The sequence below is a fragment of the Pelobates fuscus genome, chromosome 1, assembly GCF_036172605.1.
Source record: "Pelobates fuscus isolate aPelFus1 chromosome 1, aPelFus1.pri, whole genome shotgun sequence".
NCBI lineage: Eukaryota > Metazoa > Chordata > Amphibia > Anura > Pelobatidae > Pelobates > Pelobates fuscus.
In genome coordinates, this window is record NC_086317.1 from 98,043,470 (window position 1) to 98,066,171 (window position 22,702).

A 22,702-nucleotide genomic window follows, 5' to 3' on the forward strand; every position below is an offset into this window, starting at 1 on the left:
ATTCCCTTTACATGATACCACTGTACTGTCGTTCCTCAATTGTACATCGCTGCAGAATATGTTGGCACTTTATAAATGTCGGTAATATTAAAAATGCCATGTGAGTGAGTGACTGCACTCTGAGTACATAGCCAAAAAGAGCTGTCTGGTGCCCAGGAGTGACATGCAAAAGAATGAGAGCCCATGGACACAAATAAAGGAATCAAACTCAATGACTATCCACTGACTTCAGGTGGAAGGGGTTTTCAATCACTTTTTTTCTCCACCTGAACTGTCTTGGTTTGTGCTTGCAAATAATGCCAAGCCTCAATAGCAAGCCAGTGACCAACTCTTGCTGATGAGTTGCATTAATAACAAAACGGCTGTCCATGAGTGGTTCACTGGCTTTGCATCTCTTCCTGTGTTGTATTTCAAAGCTGTTGTATACAGCAAACAAAAACTCCAAGGAATCCATGTTTAAAATGGAATATTGAGGCTAAAATGGGATTCTTTGTTGAACTAATTTGCATATGCCCCCCCCCCCCCCCCCCCCAGAATCCCTTGCAGTAATAACATCACTGCAAATTTCATACTTCTGTGGGAAAAGCAAGTCATATGGCTTGACTGGTGTGCAGATCTGTGTTTAACAAAGTATTGACTAAGGGTTTTTCAATAACTTTTGTTAGCCACCATAACTTACAGACTGTAGAATATAGCACATTGTCCACGTACTCTAGGATTAATGTGAACGAAAATAATTACAAGTTTTGATTTGGTCTCTTTCTTTCTATTTGTCTTTATGTGTTTGGTTTTTGCTACCTCTCAGTTATCTAGGATTGGATTCTAATCTGAAAACCATTATTTACTAATCTTTTCTATCAAGAAAGTTTGAACTAGCACTGGGGTTAACACCTTCTAAACATATTTAACATTGCTACCTGACCTTTCATTTATGTGCTCCACCTCAACTAGAATTTTAAAAAAAAAAAAAAACACAATAGCATTCCTCCTCCTCAGCCACACATCTCAGTAGCATAATTTTTGTATTCTTGTAAAGGAAGGCTTTTGTCTCTGTTAATAAAAAAGGAGCTCTCGGGAAATGTGGTGTAAGAGTGGTTTTAATCAGTCATCGCAGAGAGACAATTTTTAACGTTTTAATACACTAGGTGTCTTTCTCAAGAAATCATTTTCTTACTAACGAACCTGATAGGAGACCAATTCCTCCCAAGCAGAACCTGTACAATAGAGAACATGTGTCACCATAAGTGGCAGGCAGTGTTAATTTCGGCGGAGATTTTAAATTAAGCTTTAGTCATAGTCTTTTGGTTAAAAGGTCATATTAGTTTTAGTTGTATTTTTGTTTTAGTTTTAGTCTAGTTTTAGTCCACTAAAAAGTAGATTTTTGTTGACTAAATCTCTGGTAGATTTAGTCGACACGGCTAAAATCTAATGGGTTTGGTTAAAGCCTCTATCTGTCTCTTTTGCCCCTTCCCCACCCCCTCTGTGTCTCTTTGTGTCCTCGCAGCCTCCCTAGGTGTCTCTCTTCCAAGCTCTGGTCTGTCTCTTTTGCCCCTTCCACAGAAACTCTGTGTCTCTTTGTGTCCTTGCAGCCTCCCTAGGTGTCTCTCTCCCAAGCCCTGGTCTGTCTCTTTTGCCCCTTCCACAGCCCCTCTATGCAGTGTTAATTTTGGCAGTAAATTTCAATTTAGTTTTAGTTATAGTCTTTGACTAAAAAGCCAATGAAATTTTAGTCGCATTTTAGTTTTAGCCGCATAAGTCATGGCTTTAGTTTTTGTCTAGTTTTAGTCAACTAAATCTAAAAAAATCTAGTCGGCTAAAATTTGACGGAAATTGGAAGTCGGCAAAATTAACATTGGTGCTAGGGTTATTAATATAGCCATGTATAGAACCCAGTACTGTCATTATGCAACTGGTCATGACCTACCTCTCGGGTTTTGCAGACATAACCTGATTAGAACTGAGGGGTGGAAAGATACATCGAGCCACATTTAAATGTTCAACTCAAATCATTTGAAGCACTGTGCTGTAATTGAGATATAAATATTGATGTGTCCATTTAAATGTAAATTTATGCATTTTGTCTATTTTTCAGGCTGGGTAACAATGAAGATTTGGATATGTATACAGCTGTGCTCTGTAATTCTGTCTGAATCTACGGACTTGAAAACTGCCCCGGAAATATCAATCCAACTACTGAAGAGCCAGTACATCTTTTAATTCCTATAAACATCGGGGAAACTAACTTTTATGCCAAGAAAGAGCAACTCTAGCTGAATGAAGCCAATTAGCAAATAATTTTTTCAAAACGGAAAGAAATAGCGTATTTTAGCATACTTTACAACAACAATATTTAACAATGTCAAAAACCACTGAAATCCTCAACTTGTCCTATTTGTTGGACCAGGAGAAAGAAGCTATCATGGCAGTTTTGCAGAGAGATGAACATTTAAAGAAAATAGAAGACAAACGAGTAAGGTGAGTAAGCAATCTTATTATTATTATATTTGCTTTACATAAGGCTAACTTACAATATATAATGGCAAACTAATGTAGGAATACAGTAGTGATGAGGTCCCTGCTCAGACGAGCTTGTTCGTGCATATGTGTGCGTTTGTGTGTACACACATACAACTTCCTTATTATAATACTAGAAAAAACAGTATTTCTGTAAATATTAACAGAAAAATAAATATTGAAACATAATATACTGTCACGTTAGACTCTAGAGAAACTGGTGAGCTACAAATGCATTGAGCGTTTTATTTGCCTGTTTCTTTTTTTTTTTTTACTTAATATTTTTTTCTGTATACATATCACTCCTTCCACACTAACAGACAGCACATGAAACTGCTGCCATTGAGTATGTAGCATGGTCAGGCAACATTTCCATTGAAATTCCTCCTTGATTCAAAAATGTATTACCTTCCAGTGATTACTACATACTGCAGGGAAGGGCTTTCATTTGCTAATGATCAGTATGTGACCGTAGCCAGAAGTGGCAACCTTACTCTAGAATAATTCTTCATATAATAGTAAAGGTATTAACATATTGAAGCGATGTATAAAATTGCTCTGAAAGTGTCTTTTTAAGGGGGTTCAAAAATCTGATCCAATGTATTGAAGTGTTTTACGTTTCATACTCCATAAAGTGTCTCCTTTGTATATTCAGATTGTTATGACTCAACAATAATACTGTCTATTAATCCTTATTTCCTACACCAAGCTAAACATGGTATAAGAAATCACCAGAAAATATAATACTTAATTATTTTTAAATAAAGGCTGGTAAAAGTAGCAAAAAAATGAATTACATTTTATGGAAGAATTGCAGATTCTACAACAGTTTGATAAATCTTCACTGCGTCTCCACCATGAATGCATGACTGTTATATATTTCATACATCGTGGGGTTTGCACTGTTCTGTTAATGGAAGGAATGCTTTCCCTTCCATTTGCATATATGTCATTACGGAAGAAGATGACTGCGTGCCTCTATAGCTTTGTATGGCTTTGTATATGACGTAAACCAAAGGAAATACAAACACAGAACAGACAATAGCTAAAGTGACAGCTCCCTTTTATGTTGAGTCATCTTCCCATGCTAGTTAGTAGGTTTAAAGCAGGAATGTTCCTTATCTATGCTACAAAAATAGGTAAACCTGTTCCCCTCAACAGGATTTGTGTTATCTATGCCAAAGCTTGTCTTTATCTCGCAGAATTATCTCTTTGCTATTTCATTAGATTAACAATGGTTAGTTTTTTTGTTTTTCGGAATTGACTAAGACAAATTGTTAGAAGAATTTAAGTCATCGGGTGACATTAAGCAACTTTTTGTTGTTGTTAGAATTAGAAACTATAATGCAGAGAATGTATAGTCATTATCTTACTTATTTACTTAAAGTTGTTTTACCTAGATTATTAGGTATGCATATGTTAAGTGGGTTGAAGTACACACAACAAATAAAATAATTGTGTGCTTCAAAACATTCTAACAAATTCAATTTTCTTGTAACTTGAGAAATTCTTTAGAATTTCTTGTATATACACAAAAGAGAAAATAAACTACAAATAGTGGAATGACATCTCTTCTTCTTATTCAGTGTAAAAATTATGTTTAGGAACCTAAGGGCTGGCACCAATGGCGGAACTACCGCGGTCGTAGAGGTCGCAGCTGCGACTGGGTCCATCACTCCAGGGGGCCCGGCCGCCCTGCGGACCCTTGCGACAGCGGTAGTGTTGCGGCCACAGCCCACGCGGTATAACTGCCGGGGCAGCATATTAAGGGGTTTATCAGATGGCCAATGCTGTTAGGGCCACCTGATGGCAAAGTATTACCAGGGGGCCCAGTCAGCACTGCGGCACCTTAACAGCGCGACCGGGCCGCCTGATATGAGATCGGTCACTCCTCCCAGCAATCATAGAGAGCCGCGCGGTAGGAAGAGAGGAGGGAGTCAGAGTGCGAACTCTGACTCCCATCAGCCTGAGCCACCACTGGACCCCAGGGAAAGTCACCCTCCTGCACCTAAAAGGTAGGAAACAGGAGGGTAACTTAAACATTTTGAATGTGTGTGTGTTGCTAGTGTATGTGTGTCTGTAAGTATGTCTCTGTATGTATGTCTTTATGTATGGGTCTCTGTGTGTATGTGTGTGTGTTTGTATGTGTGAGAATGTGTGTTTGTGTGTATGTGTATTTGTATGTATGTATGTATGTGTGTGTGTGTGTGTGTCTGTATGTATGTGTGTGTGTGTCTGTATGTATGTGTGTCTACATGTATGTGTGTGTCATGGGTGTGTCTGTGTGTCTGCATGTGTATCTGTTTGTCTGCATGTGTTGAGGGGTGATGTGTGGGGTTGCGGGGATGTATGGTATGGGGGCAGGACCGGGGCGACCATAAGGCGGCACAGGCGGCCACCTTTGGGCACCAGAGCAGGGGGGCGCAAAAATTTGAATCCCCTGCCTCTGGCTGGGGACTTGGATTTTTCAACTCACCTTGCATTCCCTGCAGCCAGCACGGACCGGGAACTGGACAGTGAAGTTAGCCGGCCTCCTCTAAAGATGTCAGAGGAGGGGCTGTGACTTCCACTGCTCCTAGACTCCTCAGTGGTCTTCAGTGGATCTGTTGCCTCCAGCTCCTGTCTGGCCCATCCCACCTGACCACCAGGGGTAAGATTCCCCACCCTTCCTAGCCCAAGGTAAGCCTCAGGGAGAGGGGGGATACCTTTTAGATAGTTATTTTTATAATCAGCCACTGCCTCAATAATATTTCCCCTGTCCCCACCTCCACAGCCCCATCCTCCATAATACTGCTCCTGTCCCTCCCTCTACAGCCACTGCCTCCATAATACTGTCACTGGCCCTCCTCTACAGCCCATCCACCCTCTACAGCCCTTTCCCCCCTCAACAGTCCCTGCCGCCATAATACTGCCCCTGTCCCCCCTCTACAGCTCCCGCGCCCCCTCTACAGCCCCTGCTTCCATAATACCGCCCCTTTGCCCCCTCCACAGCCCCTGTCCCCCCTTTAGAGTCCCTGTCCCCCATCTACAGCCCCTGCCTCCATTATACTGCCCCTGTCCTCCTCCTCTACAGCCCCTGCCCCCTGCTGCCCACGTGCCCCCTCATACTGCCCCTGTCTCCCTCCTCTACAGCCCCTGCCTCCAATATACTGCCCTTGTCCCCCCATACTGCCCCTGTCCCCCCCTCTACAGCCCCTTCCCCCCTCTACAGTCCCTGGATCCATTTTACTTCCTCTGTCCTCCCCTATATAGCTCCTGCTTCCATTATACTGTCCCCCCTCTACAGACCCTGCCCCACCATACTGCCTCTACAGCCCCTGGATCCATTTTACTGCCTCTGTCCTCCCCTATACAGCTCCTGCTTCCATTATACTGTCCCCCCTCTACAGACCCTGCCCCACCATACTGCCTCTGTCCCCCTCTACAGCCCCTTTCCCCCTCTAAAACCCCTGTCCCCACCTTTACAGCCCCTACTACACATCCCTTCCACTACAGCCTTTATTCCCCCACACACAGCCCCTTACTACCATCAACCTACTTCTGCCCCTAACTCACCCCTATTCCCCAATTAGAGCCCCTAACCTTCAACTACAGCACTTGCCTCCCCGGCTACAGACATTGTCCTTCCCCACGACAGCCTCTGCCCTCCCCCACTACAGCCCCTACCCCCTACTACAGCCCATGCCCTCCCCCACTACAGCCCCTAGCCCTCTATTACAAGTCCCTCTCCTGAGATTAGGTTATTGATCTGCCCCTGCTCTGTATGCCTGTGTGTGCATGTCTATATATGACTCTGTCCATATGTCTCTGTATATATCTGTGTGACTATATATCTGTGTATGCATGTCTCTCTATGACTTTGTCCATATGTCTCTGCCTTGTTCTGTATGTCACTGTATGCCTGCATCTTTATGTCTCTGTATGACTGTGTCTATGTCTGGGCTTGTATATTTCCGAATAACTGTGTCTGTATATCTCTATGTGACAGTGTCTTTGTGTATCCGTATGTCTGTGTTTTTATGACTGTATTTGATTGTGTGCCTGCATATCTCTGTGATTGTGTGCCTATATTGTTGTGTGTGTCTATATATCTATGTCTATATAGCTTTGGAGGAAAAAAAACACACAAAGGGCTTTGGTGGATGGGTGGGGAGGGGAGAGACATATGGAAAAGGGCTGTGAGAAAGAAAATGGTTGTATGAGACACACAAGGGAGTGTAAGACAGACTAAACGGGGGATACATTACACTAAAGGGGTTAAAAATTCAAAAGGGGGTTTATGAGATACCGGTGAAGATGCATTTTTGGGGGAGAGGGAAATGTGGTGGCAAAATGCATTTTCGTCTGTGTAGCCAAAAATCCTTTCACCGGCTCTGGGTGGGGGGGGGTAGACGTATGGGGGGGCCCTAGGGCAGTGTTCGCGCCGGAGCCCCGTGGTTTCTAGTTACTCCTCTGGCTGGCTCTGCCTCCCTTTCTCCCCCCTTTTTGTTTCCTTTTTCATGAGGATACTAACTGTTTATAGTTCATAAGAAAAGGTTGAGTGTCACCATAGTACACTAAAGCTGAAGTGATCTGAGCCTATCCCTACTGGGCTCTTAACCACGCGAGTGGATCCTTTTTATGTTAGTCTACTGACTAATTACCTACGTTGTTACACTAGATGTGTTTTTTATTTATCTTTACAATTTGCCATTTTTCAACCCCTAAGGGGTAAGTGAGCACCAATTTTAGCGCTATGCACTTATTTCACTATTGTTATATTTTCACCATTTTTGTAAAACGTGTATTCCGTTACAGTAGGGTGTGGAGTCCCTACATTTGTGTGGAAGCTGCTATCACTTTGCACTTTTCTATTTGGTCTAAGCGCCTTCAAGCATAGAGCTCGTTTCTTGTTGTTTGCCAGAGTCAAAATAATGTTTGGGAATCTCACAATGTTAAATGCCTACTCACTGGTTTACAATATATGCCTTAGGGATAGAAGGAATTCTTCAAGCTGTATATTTTTGATGTGGTATCCCTACATCCTCTCACAGCTGCAGTGTCAACAGAGGAAGAGGTAGAAACGTTGAGCATAGTGTACCATAAGAAATAGCAACCTATTACACCAAAATTAAATTAGTAAAGTCACAGTAAATCATCTCACAAATGCTTTAAAAAAAAACAAGGGAGTCAAGGATATTAATTTTCTTTTTAATGTTCAGTGACGATTCCAGGAAAGAAATCATCAGGTATGATCACAATATAGGTTTCATTCTACTTCTGATGGAAACTAGTATTTTAGGAGTGAGTCACAAGTATCCAAGCAGATATTTCAGTTATGACATGCAATATTGGGAAAAAAAACAAACAAAAACAACAAATGGGAGGCTTAACAATCTTGCAGTTGAAGTAGTACATGTCAAATTAAAAAAAACTCTCCACTCTCAAACCAACATCCTCTCTCCAGGCACCTATCTGTCCTTATCTGTCTTATCTCTCCTCTTGTCAGCCACCGTGCTGATAAGGAATTGTTTCCCATTGGACCTTTAAGTGTTTAATCATTCAAATGTGATTTAACACCTACTTTTCAGGGATATTTTGTATCTTTTATTATTTTTGATTGATTGTATGTTTCTTGTATTAATTGGCATATTCTTGTTTAGGTGTACAGCCTTCATGAGAGAGAGAGAGAGAGAGAGAGAGGGAAATAGGGAAATAGGGAAATAGGGAAAGGGAGAGGGAGAGAGAAAGAGAGAGAGACCGAGAGAGAGAGAGAGAGAGAGAGAGAGAGAGAGAGAGAGAGTGTGTGTGTGTGTGTGTTATACATTTAAGTGCAATAATGACTTATAGAGAAATATTCCTGTTTTAAACTTTAGAGCTCCCTTAATCTAATCTGCTGTTTTTGTATTTATCCATTCACCAGAGTAGTAAATATAATACACATTTAAACTGCATGAAATGAGAAGCTGCCCATTATTTACAATCTACAGTTTACAAACAATTATGAAGGAATTTATACTACATGTAATACATAGTATATTGTCATTTTCCAAAAATGTTCTTTTTCACTTAAAGTAAAAAACAAACAACAACAAAAAAACACCACAAGGTCAAAATAAAATACAGAAGGATTTATGAAAAGGTATAATAAATACATATCATTTAGATTTTTTTTAATTTCTCACCAACATACAGAGTTAAGGAGACAAAAGATAGAGTTAAATGTAGTGATAGGCATTGCAAATTACATGCAAATTTATTCAAGGATAAAAAGGTGGGGGAGGAGCAGGAACTAAATTGCTACACTTTAAGGATTTTTAACAACTGTCAAAGGAGGAGAGCTACAATTAGAAAAAAAAGCCAAACCAGTCTGGCAGCTGATCAGTGTCTTCCAACGTGCTGCTAGATTTTGTTATTCTACAGGCAGACAGGGCTTAGAATTGCTCGACTATTTGATAGGGTGGGTTTAACTGAAATTGATTAGTGTATTGCAGAAGTGCAGATTACCTCACTAAAACTCTGCAGGTACTAGAATTCTAAATTGAGCAACAATTATATGAATATATTGTATGCTTGTAAACAAATGAATTAAATGAAAATATGCATATGCCAAAATTAGAGTTGAGCGAACCCGAACTGTAAAGTTCGGGTTCGTACCTAACATTACGATTTTTTGACCCCGAACCCGAGCCCGGACATTTCGTTATAGTTCGGGTTCAAGTTCGGTGTTCGGCGATTTAATGGTGCGTTTTGAAAAGCTGCAGGGCAGCCAATCAACAAGTGTTTGTCCTCCCCCCCCGGCCCCCACCCCTGAGTGGTGGGTGGGGACCCTAAATACCAATTGGGGGGGGACCTTATGTCCTCCCCGCTGGTCCCCACCCCTGGGCGGTGGGTTGGGGCACTAAATAAAAATTGGGGGGGAGGACCTAATGTCCTCCCCCCTGGTCCCCACCCCTGAGGTGGGTGGGGGCCATAAATTAGAATAAGGGGGGTCCTAATGTCCTCCCTCCTGGCCCCCACCCCTGAGCGGTGGGTGGGGGCCCTAAATAAAAATTGGGGGGAGACCTAATGTCCTACCCCCTGGTCCCCACCCCTGAGGTGGGTGGGGGCCATAAATTAGAATAAGGGGGGGCCTAATGTCCTCCCTCCTGGCGCCCACCCCTGAGCGGTGGGTGGGGGCCCTAAATAAAAATTGGGGGGAGACCTAATGTACTCCCCCCTGATCCCCACCCCAGAGCGGTGGGTGGGGGCCCTAAATACCAGTTAGGGGCAGGGACCCCCCCCATAGGCTGCTCACTGTTTAGTAAACATATCCCTACTCGCGGTATAGCTAGTAGGGGCATAATTTACTAATACTAAGTAATCTTTACTTAGTATTAGTAAATTTGGCTGAAAGACCAATTCAGGTCTTTCAGCCTTTTAGTAGATAGCTCTCTAATACCATGGGAATTAGGGAGTTATCTACTTATTAATTCCTGTCATTACATTGACTGGCTTAGTAACTTACATTTTATATGAATGTGTGTTACTTGATTGTTGTAAGTGTTGCAAATGCTTACAGCTGAATCCTGGCTATGTTTCTATACTTTTTATTTAAACTTGTATACAGTGTAACATTCTTTTTCTCCACTGGGTAAGTATATTAGTACTTAGGCAATACATTTTACACCCTTTGGCAGCCCTCTAGCCCTTTCCAGGACTTTTTTAGAGTCATTTTAGTGCCCAAAAGTTCGGGTCCCTATTGACTTCAATGGGGTTCGGGGTCAAGTTCGGGTCAAATTTGAGTCCCGAACTCGAACTTTTTGCTGAAGTTCGTCGAACCCGACGAACCCGAACATCCAGGTGTCCGCTCAACTCTAGCTAAAATTTATTGTATTTACTTATCAATCTATATTTAACAAAATGAAATCAAACATTCTCAAACTCTTCTATAGGGACAACAAACCGATTTTGTTATTGGGGGGTCTAGATCTTTCTTTTGCTACCTTTTGTCAACTGTTATATATATAAATATATATATATATATATATATTTTTTTTTTTTTCTGTTTGTTTGTTTTTTGTATTTTTACTTATACATTTCTTAGCTATGGTTCCAATCTTCACATAGAACAGATTTATTGTCTTCTCTGTGCTTTTCTGCTGGGAATTAGTATTATTGCAATAAAACATGATCAACTATGCATTTAAAAAAGATTATACCAAAAGTAATGGCTGCTTTTATTTAATTAAATTTTGCAGGTCCGTTTTAAGCACAGTTGTTGATCCCTCTTGTTATAATGGAAAGTCTGTACTCGGGGAGCCCAGTGTACACAGACTCCTTGGAGACCAATGTTTACACTATCCTTGCATCTTAAATGTTGTTTCCATTTAAACACTTCACAGTGTATTAGGAGGAGCTATGTGAGGATTGCGCAAATTGAAATGCGTTTTTTTATGGTGCGTAAAGTGCATCCACAAAGAATGAAGAATGTTTGGTTGTTTATTGTGTCAGACCCACCTGTTTTTTCAAACATAGTGATCATATTCAGTACTACAATCATTTGCATTACATTTCTGCCTGAAAGATGTAACCTGTCTATAGAAAATAGATATACTATCTGGCCTGCGTTGCATATTTTGGGGGTAATTTCCCCATTATGTTTGTGATCATCAATTAAAAATACATAACTCAAATGGATTGGGGTCACAGGGGAGAGGCCCTATTTTGGGCATAAATCTCTATGTCCTATTTCTTTCCCTTAATATCTCTAAAATCTGATGTATATGAGTTCCTAAAAATCTTCTTTTAACACCGAAACCACAGCAGAGCCCTTTAAATGTTTTCTAAACACTTTGATATATAGAAGGCGTATGCCTGAAGTTGTGGGAGGGATTTATGGCCTATATAAACCCAGCAAACCCCCTGCTTACCTGTCTTCGTCGATTCCGGAAATTCCCGCCTTCTCTTCCGGCCAAGGAGACCTCTGACGTCATATTTTCGCGACGCGCCAAAAAAATACTGTCGGGTAACTGTACCACTAATTTCGTGAGTATAACACGCGGACCGAGGCATTCGTCGAGTTCTACCATGAACTGTAAGTAACTTTCACCCATACGAACAGGCTCATTCATCTTCAAAGCATTTTTTTCGCCCGCCGGCAGTCCCTCTGCATCTCTCTCTGCTTTGTGTTCGTGAGTATAATGAGGGTAGCCAACACACGAACGGCTAATCGTAAGTCTTACAGCATCTTTCCTGCTACTTGTCAATTACTCACACGTTCAGCTGCACGGTCTCTTTCATCTACATAGCTCATGTTGAATCTTTCCGGTACCTAACAGGTCAATGTCGGTTTTGTTACATACAGCGTTTACTTGTTTTTATGCCTAAGTTCAAACGTACAGCAGTACCCTTATCAGGATAGCACATGGTTACATTCACTGTGTAATTCATACAATGAAGTGCTTTTTGCTACATAAGTATGTCATGTTAAGTTTTATTTATGCTCTGCTGCTGCATCTCATTAGTCCAATTTACACAAGGCTGTGTTTTAATAGGATGTCGACTTTGCTCATTTTCTTCCCTCCTGTTAAAGTTTATACAAATTCGGTGTCACTGATTGCAACAGGTGCCGCTCCATTTACGGAGGTAGCCCCTGCCCCCCCCCCCCCCCCCAAAAGAGAAAAATAAATAAATAAATAAATAAATGCTAAAAAAAAAAAAAAAAAAAAGATATACGATTAAAGAGGGGGGGAAGCCTTTTCGACAAGATTTGTTTTAACATCCGAGCCTTTCATCTGCCAGGAAGTGAATACATGGACATACAAACTGTGTACTGGTATCTGATGGTATGGCCATCGGTTTAATAAACACGTTAGCGGATACCTGTTTATAGCGAAAGGAGGAAGCGCAGTGTTAAATGCCATTTAAATAAAGAGAGTGAATTTTTATTTTTGCTAATACGCCTGTGATGTTTCTAAGAAAACCCTGCTACCCACAGCGGCACCGTTTTTAGTGAGCAGGAGATTCGCTTTGTGTCGATCTTAAATTTTAGGTATGAAATGAACCTTTACATTTTCCATGTTGTTCTACGGAGCCCTTTCATCATACATGTAAGACCGCTGGTAACTGAGGGACTACATGTAAGCTCTGTGGGCAAGACATCATTCTAATACGCCTATGTTGATAGGCAGACAGAGGTATTGTTACGAAGCACATTGGGGCGTGTTACGGGCTATCCTGTGTATCAGAATGGATAGCGGGTTCTGCAATTTATGTGACTTTCTAGTGAACGTGTCAATCACGTGTAATATCATGCAGGGCGGAGAGTTGCTTTCATGCTCAAGGCATGTAGGGGTTAAAAGTGCCCCCTTTGCTTGCTGTATTCCAGTTTTAACGGACATGTCTGCGTAAATGACATGGATCTACACACCTGTTAGATTGCAAACTCTCCAGCCTTGGAATACGTTTACGCTCATTCTGCGCTACCTGCAACGCACAGACTCAGAGCCGCTCACACGCTGCATACAGATAGTCTTTGTATACAGTGTCTTGTCTACATTACACTATCTGTATACTGGGTGGGAAGGTGATTCCCCCTCTTCTCCCCACGCCCCCCTCTCCCATTGTCTGTACACAGTTGCACATTCATGGCAATTGTACATTAATGGAGGGTTCCAGTACACGGAGTGATGGCTTCCCTCGGCACAGTTAGATCATTCGTACATAGCCACAATCCCCACAGAGGGCTTGATTAACATGCTGGTGGCATTACAGGAAGTCATACGGGCATCTGATTAGGAGCGCTGATAATGTGTAGATTTGAGAGAACGCCGCTCTGGCTTTCTTGGACCCGCTCATCATTGTGAGGGTCTTTGATTCAATGCACTTACGCTACAAACAAAGCATTGTCTGAACCAGTCCTAATTCATCCTCAGTCAGTGCAGCAATATGCGCTAAATGAAAAACCCGGCGTACTCCTACGCAGACGAGCACATATGTTACCGGACAAGTGCATCTCATTTCACACTGCAGTTCTGGTGGGCGAGCCTCGGCAACGGCAAGTACGTGTCTTATCTATACTATGAACAAGATCATAATATGTATATATAAAAAAAAAAAAGTTTATTCGTATTACATTTCAAATCAAGGCCACGGTCTGGCACCACGAGCCCCGAGGGCCATACATATGATCGTACACGCATTCTAGTTTATACGTCCCGACCATCCGGACCCCACATGCTCACTGGGCACTCCAGTTTCGGTCAAACCATACGATCCTAACTCATTGCTACCCACGTTTCGTTCTGTAGTATGTCCTCTCTCACTAACTACCCTTCCATCTTAGTTAGCAACTGCTGGCTGTTAGGTTCCTAGGTGTCCACTAGTTGTTATTCTCCCCGGCTTCTTCGCCATAGGTTAGTGGTCCCGCGAGGCCAACACCCATCCTCATACTTGGAGGTACTACGCCCCTCGGGCCAAATCATAGCTAGTCGCCTCGCATTGTGGCATAGAGAGGGCCTCATCTGTCACTCCCATTCTATCTTATGTTTAACTTTCACCGAGAGGCCGACACCCCGCCACATTATTCAGTGGCCGCGCTACCCCCTCGCGCCAACGCATAGATAGAGCCTCTCAAGCCGCTTGGCAAATAGCAGGGCCTCACCTGTCACCAACCTAGAGTAATCGTTTCGCCGCATTGCGGCACTAGCTAGTCAGCCAGCACGCACGCACACGCTCTCACACTCGCACTCCTAGTAAGCCGGGGGGGGGGGGGACGGCACACTACAGACCCATCACGCATAATCACTATGTTTTGGATCCTATGACCACTTCGGGTATCCTAGCGCTTTATTTCCCGCTTTTGCTTCGATTGTGAGTTACATACTCTTACAGTGATGCAAACAGTACGCCAGTACTGTCATACTAGGCTAATCCTGGGCTTTCAATACGTTATCTCTTACGGGCTAAGGGTCCACTAGATACTTAGTTATAGCAGTACGAAGACACCAATATATATATTACCCCAACCTGTCACTTGCTGGTGATCCTTAGGTACCACATACACTATGTGCTCAGGCCAAGCTAGTAGACACCATGACCAGCGGTTACTCCTACAACTTGTTTCAGGCATTTCTTACATATTTTCAGTTAAATACGTATGTTGGGTCTCACGTTGCCTTTCACGTTACACGTTGTACAGGTTTGGCCTTGCATGGGACCATCGTCAGGTCCTCCAGACGCTGACGTACATATGGTGACTGCTTCCAGACTCATGTATTACGGATACTATTTATTACTTCGCAACATTTTTGGCGCATTTAGTACAGTGAGTCCTAGATTACCTTTTATCGACTCATACTATCACTTAACTTTTCACGTCAACGTCACTCATACAAGCAATACAGGATAAGCTCTAGCAATCTGATTTGACCGGGTGAACAGGATTCCCACTCGTTTCATATCGAACGTCGAGGCATCACTCTGCCTCCATTTCGACCAAACGTATACCATTCAAATCCTTAATCTGCTAATTAGGGACTTGTCTGCACGCTTGACATTCACAGGGTCCTCCATGCGCATTCAATTCGTTCATCACGCATTTGACGTCGTTCACATTTCACGTTATTTAAGTTTATGAAGTCCATCAGGAGTTACTTTCGGTCATGCTAGATGTTTCGATTTGGGTCGTAACACCTTAAGCACCCTTTAATACTAGCATTTACGATCCCAAGCCTACCATGTAACTGCTATAGGGTACTTGCTATACAACCACATATCGTCTCTGAATTTAAACTACAATCTAGGCTCCTTTTCAGGTTCCTCTCTTGTGCAAGCATTTCCCTACGGTGAGTCACGGATTTGCATTCTATTCCTCGGTTCACATCACAACAGTTAGTTTCATCAGGTGCCTGTTACAGTCCTTTGTCGCTGTGGTTCGATGCAGGTAATCACACCGTGTACGGTCAGGTTAACGCTTGTCCACGAGAGGTTAACACCCTGCTGCGCGTAGTTAGTACAAGTCCACTTGGCCCAAATCATAGGTAGGGCCTCTCTCAAACACAGGGCTGACGGCACAGCCTCGACTCTTATGGGATAGTCCTTATCTTCGCCTATTGGTACCCATTAGTTAGCAGCTCTACTACACGTGAGTTTCCATGGGCATCTGAGTTTTGCATATTTTAAACATGTTACGTTTCCTTCCTCCTCACAGCATGCTACAAGAACTAGCTCCAGGTAACGAATTATCTTTAATAAACACAAACCCTGTCATCTCAAGTTCCCTGCAGTATCCTCCGCCTTAGCCACTTCTGAAGTCCTGACGTCAGACCTTGCTTAAACGTAACAGTTAAGATATAAGAGCACGCAGTCCAGAATTCCTCTGCTGGTCAAAAAAGGTATCGATCATGCCCAGAGTTAGAGTCTACGCAGGTAAGATTTATCTACTAATACTAAGCAAACGTACTCTACGGCTTACGATACATGTAAGTATTGCATGTGGTTCAGGATAATATGTGCGTTCCGATTATAATAGTTGCTTGTACAATTTTTGGCACATCTCTCAAACAGTTCATGCTATACATTCGCTCCTCGTTTGTTAGTCTCGGCCTCAATCCAAATTCCTTCTCGGGACATTCATTCCGTATTAGGGCCGCCACAGCAGCCTCTAGTTGTCAAGTTCCGACTCATCTTGTAGAGAAGATGGGACGCTGGAAGTCCTCGGCATACAACCGGTACATTCCAAGTCCAGAGAAGAAATCAGGCTCGCTTTCTATAATATGTCTAAATGATGTTGTTATGTTTAATATTACATACTTTTTGGCCCTCTTTTTGCAGGCCTAACCTCGCTTCGGTTTCGGCACACCTCAACCGACTCTTACATATTAAAAACTACACACACTTTAATGTGCGCCCCTTCCATAATCCCGTACACAAATAGAAGGCGTATGCCTGAAGTTGTGGGAGGGATTTATGGCCTATATAAACCCAGCAAACCCCCTGCTTACCTGTCTTTGTCGATTCCGGAAATTCCCCTCCCACCACACCCTCTTTTCATATCATTATATCCAGGTGGGCCCTCTTTTTGCAGGCCTAACCTCGCGTCGGTTTCGGCACACCTCAACCGACTCTTACATATTAAAAACTACACACACTTTAATGTGCGCCCCTTCCATAATCCCGTACACAAATATATATATATACACATAAGCCACTTTGACCATATAATAAATTACAATTTTACACTCAGTGCAGCCTTGAATGTTTCCCACTTTGTCCATTTGAATCATTGAAAACTCACTTATTCAAGAAAGCATATCAATTAAACTGTTAGCAGGTTTTTATCCTCCACCCTCCATGACTCTCCTGCAACTGTCAAAAATTACCTACTAAGCGCTCAGCATATATTTTTCTAACAACTTACTTCATACCCCTACTTTTACCCTTTGTGTCACTATACCCCACTCCCTGTAGCATGTAAGCTCATTGAGCAGGGCCCTCAACTCCTCTGTTCCTGTACGTTGAGGTGTCTGGTTACAATTAAATGTCTGTTAGTCCACCCATTGTACAGCGCTACAGAATCTGATGGAGCTATATAAATAATAATAATAATAATAATCATTGAGGGTAGGTACAAGTCAGGTTACTGAAAGTGTCAATGAGTTTTGAAATGGTTGCATTTATGCGGAAGAAACATTCTGTATACTTCAAAATTGATCATATTGCTGAAATTGGCCTTTATATAATCATTAAAACTTGTAAACCAGTTTAATGGAAACAGGAAGTAAACAAGTGATTACACCACCTCCACTTCTACATGTACCTCTTTTTTCCTCTACGTGTACCTCTTTTGCGTTTATTTAATTTTGCATTCCTCGCACCTAAAGGGGCTTTGTAGACACCGTAACAGTTCATGTCATTGAATTGGTTATGGTGCCTGGAGTCTTCTACACTGTCCCTTTATTTAAACCGTTTAACACCATAGAGGCCACTGCCTAGGCCCTAATGCTGGTATTGTTTACACGTAAATTACACACTTCCTTCTAGCCATACAAATGCATACCAGCAATGGATGTTCTGTTAGGCTTGAAGTGGTCAGCTGATACACTCAGCCAATCACAGACACTCATTGCTGCTTTGACTAATGCTTCCTGATTAGCTCAAGCAGCACAGATGGGATGGGCTGGTGGGGACACTACCTTAGCAGTAAAACATTAAAAAATTTTTAATGCTGAATAGACGGGTAGGGCCAGGGAACTCCAGATACCATAACCACTTCCATAAGATGAAGCATTGCCTACAATGTACTGTAGACTGGCACTGACTGCTGTTGACTTGGAAGATTCCCTTCTATATGGGTGTCATTTGGTTAACGTGGTATTTATTTTTCCCATTTTGTTGCAATTGACTCAAATTCAAGAACTTGTGTACATGTTGCGACATTACTGCCTATTGACAGGATAGCCTTTATATAATAACAATAAATACTTGGGGGTGCACATACATATTGCGTGGTGATAAGCATTACCTGTGATGCTGAATGACAGCAAAAAAAACAAAACAGAAAACTAAAATGTATTATTCTATTAAAAGATCATTATAGTGTCCGGAAAACAAACTTGTTTTCCTGACACTATAGCATCCTTAGGACCCCCCCACCGCCAGGGTCCCCCTCCCTCGGTGCCCTTCAGCTACTTACCTTTATCAAGTGCTGGTGACCTCTCCTCCTCGCCGACTTCAGCTTCCGAGTGGAGCAGAATGCGCATGTGCGGCAAGAGCCGCACGTGCATTCAAACAGTCTATAGGAAAGTATTTCTCAATGCTTTCCTATTGACGTTCTGCACATAGGATGCGAATTTCGCATCCAGCGTCGCAGCTGCGCCTCTAGCGGCTGTCAGGAAGACAGCCACTAGAGGTTGGATTAACCCTGCAATGTAAACATAGCAGTTTCTCTGAAACTGCTATGTTTACATCTGAAGGGTTAAAACCTGGGTGACCTGGCACCCAGACCACTTCATTGAGCTGAAGTGGTCTGGATGATTATAGTGTCCCTTTAAATACCAGTTTTAACCATTTGAGTTTCAAAGCCATGAATAATGCCATATGCATAACACAGATTTCACAGACATTCTAGACTACTTGTGAAACAACATTCTGTTCTTCTCCTTAACACAGCACATTGTGTGTTTCATGTATAATTTATGTACAGTCTGGCAAACTGCGCCTTCCGTTTATCTGTTTCTCAACCGCATATGTTCAGGTTTAAGAGACTTTAATATTTCATGCTTGAAGGAATCTTTTGAAAAATGCAAAATGTTGTTTTTCACATGAAACAAGATGAAATCACACTAATGTCATGAATGTCAGACTGTAGTCTGAAAAACTTTAATCACCAATTTGTTTTTGCTTTTTAGATACGTTTACTCTCATTTCAGCTCTGTGTGTTAATAAATTACTAAAGTTAGGTCAAAGATTTAGAACTTTTTTCACTGCTTGCAGATTCGCATATTTAGAAGCTACTAGAGGTGCTTCTGCTGCACTGGTAGAGTCAAACTCGGAAACTCATAGGAATGCATTGAACTCAGTAATTTTGTAAGGGGATGCTTGGATGTATACCGTATGTGGCACTTGCTGCTCTATGAGGAGCATTGGATTGGACTATCACTGGGAAGGCCATGCCTCCTCGATGATGTCACAGGAGGAGGAGAGGTGAGCAGCCCTGTGGGAATCTTGGTGCTGGAAAAAGCTGAGTAAAATCATTATTTTATTAATTTTATGACAATGGGAAAGGCACTAAACTAAAAAGGGACATAGACACTGTAGCATTAGGAATACAAGTTTATGTTTCCAACGCTATAGTTTTCCTTTAAGAAAAATGTCCTTCCGGGGCGGAGCCTGACCGCATAGCTGTATAGACGTGGGGGACAAGAGCTCCGGCTAGGTGAGCAGAATAAAGGGTACAATCAACGGCTACATAGCCCAAAGACTCACCGGGGTGCACTCCTGAATCGAGAGATACCTCTCTGGAGCCCGTCGGGGCCGGGGGAGCGAAACGCCAGGTGCAGCCTACTGGAGTTGGATCTGGGTAGAGGCGGCCGGTCTCTCCGGCACCGGATCCCCCCCAGTAAATTTGCTGATCAACCTCTCCCCCCCCCCCCCCCCGGACCGGTCGGGGGTTATCATGTTCCCCCACTAAACAGGCGGAACAAGTTAGCAGACCGGATGTCCCAGCTACGCAGCCTGCAGAGGCACTGAACTGCTAAGGCACATTCAAGATGGCCACTCTACAGGGACCAAAGGGAAAGAGAACAGGCACCCAATCAACTACTTACCCCCTTGAGGCACTTGACAGACTCTGTTTGAGCCTCTGCTCAGCACTGTGTGATCGGGGAATACCCCTACAATCGAGCGGCTCGAGTGGTGGCCTCGTGGATCCGCCCTGCAACCCGCCGACGCCATTATGGGCTTTCACTTCAAGCATTCAAAGCGACCATCCGACCACGCAGGCACCAAAACCCGCTACGGCGGGAAACAAAACAATGCTGCCTGGGCGCACACACCCGCTCCCACACACACAGGAGCCGGGACACCGAGCAACCCCTACACTCCAGTGACTCACCCGAGCAAGGAACCTCAGACCAGTGTGACACTGCTCTTCTCTCCAAGGCGGTAGCTGAACGCCGCACCATACACAGGAGACAGCCTCACTGAAACATGACCAGAAGAGCTCCGGAGTTTTACCATGCAAGTAATATGGCATAGTCTTTGTTAAACCAAAACTAAGCCTAATCTATCACTCATGCCTATCTTGTATCGTGTGTGCACAGTATATTCATATACCCTATCACATTTATACGACCTACTACCATAGCATAGCATGTTTACCTCACTATAAACCAGATTACGTAAACACTACCCACTCTTGCACAAAAGCTAAACCTAACATGTATTAATCTGCTTGAATATTACTTTATCATAACGTTCATCTGGGTGGAAGAATATGTTATATAATCAACCAAAAATGCATGCCCACAGCCTGTTACTTAGCCTGTGATTTACACGACAACATACCCTCACTATGTTTTCGCCTTTAGCTTAAAATAGTTTTGTTTTGTTTTTTTAACATGCATGATGCCATGGCTGTCCTCACTCATATAGTGCATATCATCATCCTAAGTCTTCAACAGTATGCGTACCGTACATGCACATTGTGTTATTCATTTTTATTTTACTTAGTATGTTGCTTAACTGTATCTAGCAGTGAACTCAAAGGCAGGGGGCTTCATCCTGTTATGTCTCACTGTGCTTGGCGGCCAAGAGAGTAATAACTGAGGCGTCCAGGAACAGTTACTGTTTTTCACACATTAGGTACACTATGTAAATCGTGCCTGATAGCGGGCAGAACCTTAAACTACTGTTACCTGCTTTGCGTAGTGCGTTGCTGCGTTCACTAGCATGATAACTTGTTAATCACATCACTAAGTTTTTGAGACATACATGTCGCACTACATACAAGCTACATATTCCTTAACCTTAAGCGTGACTAGCTTTGTTAAAGGCATATTTATTGTAGCATGTTATATAAGCGTTATCTATTAGCCTGTTAATTTTATAATACAAAAATGTGCCGACTAAACTGCCACAATGTGAAATGCTTTAAATATGCTTGTGGATGCTGTTGTGGCTCTACTTGCTTGTTGTCATCATCAGCACAAAAAAAAATAAAGAATTAAAAAAAGAAAAAGGAAAAATGCCCTTCCACTTTATTGCCATATACATGGACTCTAAGTTTTTGATTATCTATTATATATAGTTATTGAATCTTCTGCACGCAATTGAGGTATGTTTTCTTGAGACTTTTTTTTTTTTTTAAATTCATTATTTTGGTAGTGCGCATAAGTATAACAAATAGGTATGAGGTGCCCCGAAAGCAATCCCCAAGCATTTTCCACGCTAAACATGCGGGATCAGTGATTAACAGGCACAATTTTTGTTATAGTCAGCCTAAGGTCAGCTTTTACAACAGGTTCATACAGTAATAAGGTTTGGTCATATGCTATACTAGCTGTAAAGATGTCGCAGGTTAGGATTTAGTCGCTGTAGAGACATGTTAGGGCCTAGGCATTGTAAATGATGGTCATGCTAGATATCTGGTAGTCGCTTTCAGGCAATGAACGGTCGCATTAATGCTATGGTTAGTCGCTTTAGTGCTCTCATCAGTCACAGAATTAGTAACATATGTCGCTTTAACATGAGTCGCTTTAACATATGTCGCTTTAGCATGAGTCGCTTTAACATGAGTCGCTTTAACATTTGTCGCTTTAACATTTGTCGCTTTGACAGTTGTCGCTTTGACAGTTGTCGCTTTAACATTTTTCGCTTTTAACATTTGTCGCTTTTAACATTTGTCGCTTTAACATCTTTTAAAGTAGACAGGTAAACAAGGCTACAACTTAAGTTTCATAAAAATAATAGAAAACATTAGCTTGATTCACAGATAGGCTTCCCCCAGCAAGCACCTTGAGAGCAACGGGCAGGCTAGGGCATAAATGGTTTTAGAGCAGCTTAAACAGGCGCTTCATTTTATCGCCCTCAGTAGCGGACGCTCGGTTGAGGCTCGTAATATACGTAACTAGTGAGGTAACCACATATGTAGCATAAATGGCTTGATATATCCCTGAAGTTAAATTTTAACAGGATATATAAGATTGCAAGTAAGGGTTAATGTGTGGCTTAGGGATGTTGTAGGTATGTGACATGTAATTGTTGTTGGGACGGCACGCTTATGTGTTTTCTGGGCACGCTAAAGGAAGCAGATGGGTTGGTGAGTTGGGAGATCTAGAGTAGTGTGCAACATATGTGAGTAAATTCTAGTCTGCTGTGCTGCTATAGTCATGGTACATAGGCATGAATTGCATATTAGCAATAGCTATCTGAGATAGTGCATATCACGATTGGTCTATGTATAGGCAAGCTGGGAAACATTATATAGCATGGAACATATAACTGTACTAAGCCTTGCCATTGTTGTATATACACATTACAATTCCCTCTGTGTCTAGTTTGCCCCGCTGTGTCATTAGATAATTGAGTATTGGAGCGTTAGAAGCAAGGACCAACAGTAGTAACATTATACTAGCAGGTTAGTGCAGGCATGGGTGTATAGTCCGTGTGGAGCTAGTCTTAGGCTACTGAGATTGGGTATTTAGCTGTTGCGAGAGCTCTGGGCAGT

At 42.4% G+C, this 22,702-nt stretch overlaps 1 protein-coding gene across 1 annotated transcript in view; it reads left to right on the forward strand.

Moving 5' to 3' along the window:
- The window catches only part of SYTL5 (synaptotagmin like 5), a 242,536-nt gene that overhangs the window by 125,383 nt on the left and 94,451 nt on the right, over positions 1–22,702 (forward strand). Inside the window, exon 2 of the mRNA XM_063450103.1 lies at positions 2,093–2,475. Within this exon, the coding sequence (XP_063306173.1) occupies positions 2,357–2,475 (119 nt within the window). The 5' untranslated portion in view covers positions 2,093–2,356. The remainder of the gene's footprint in view (positions 1–2,092; positions 2,476–22,702) is intronic.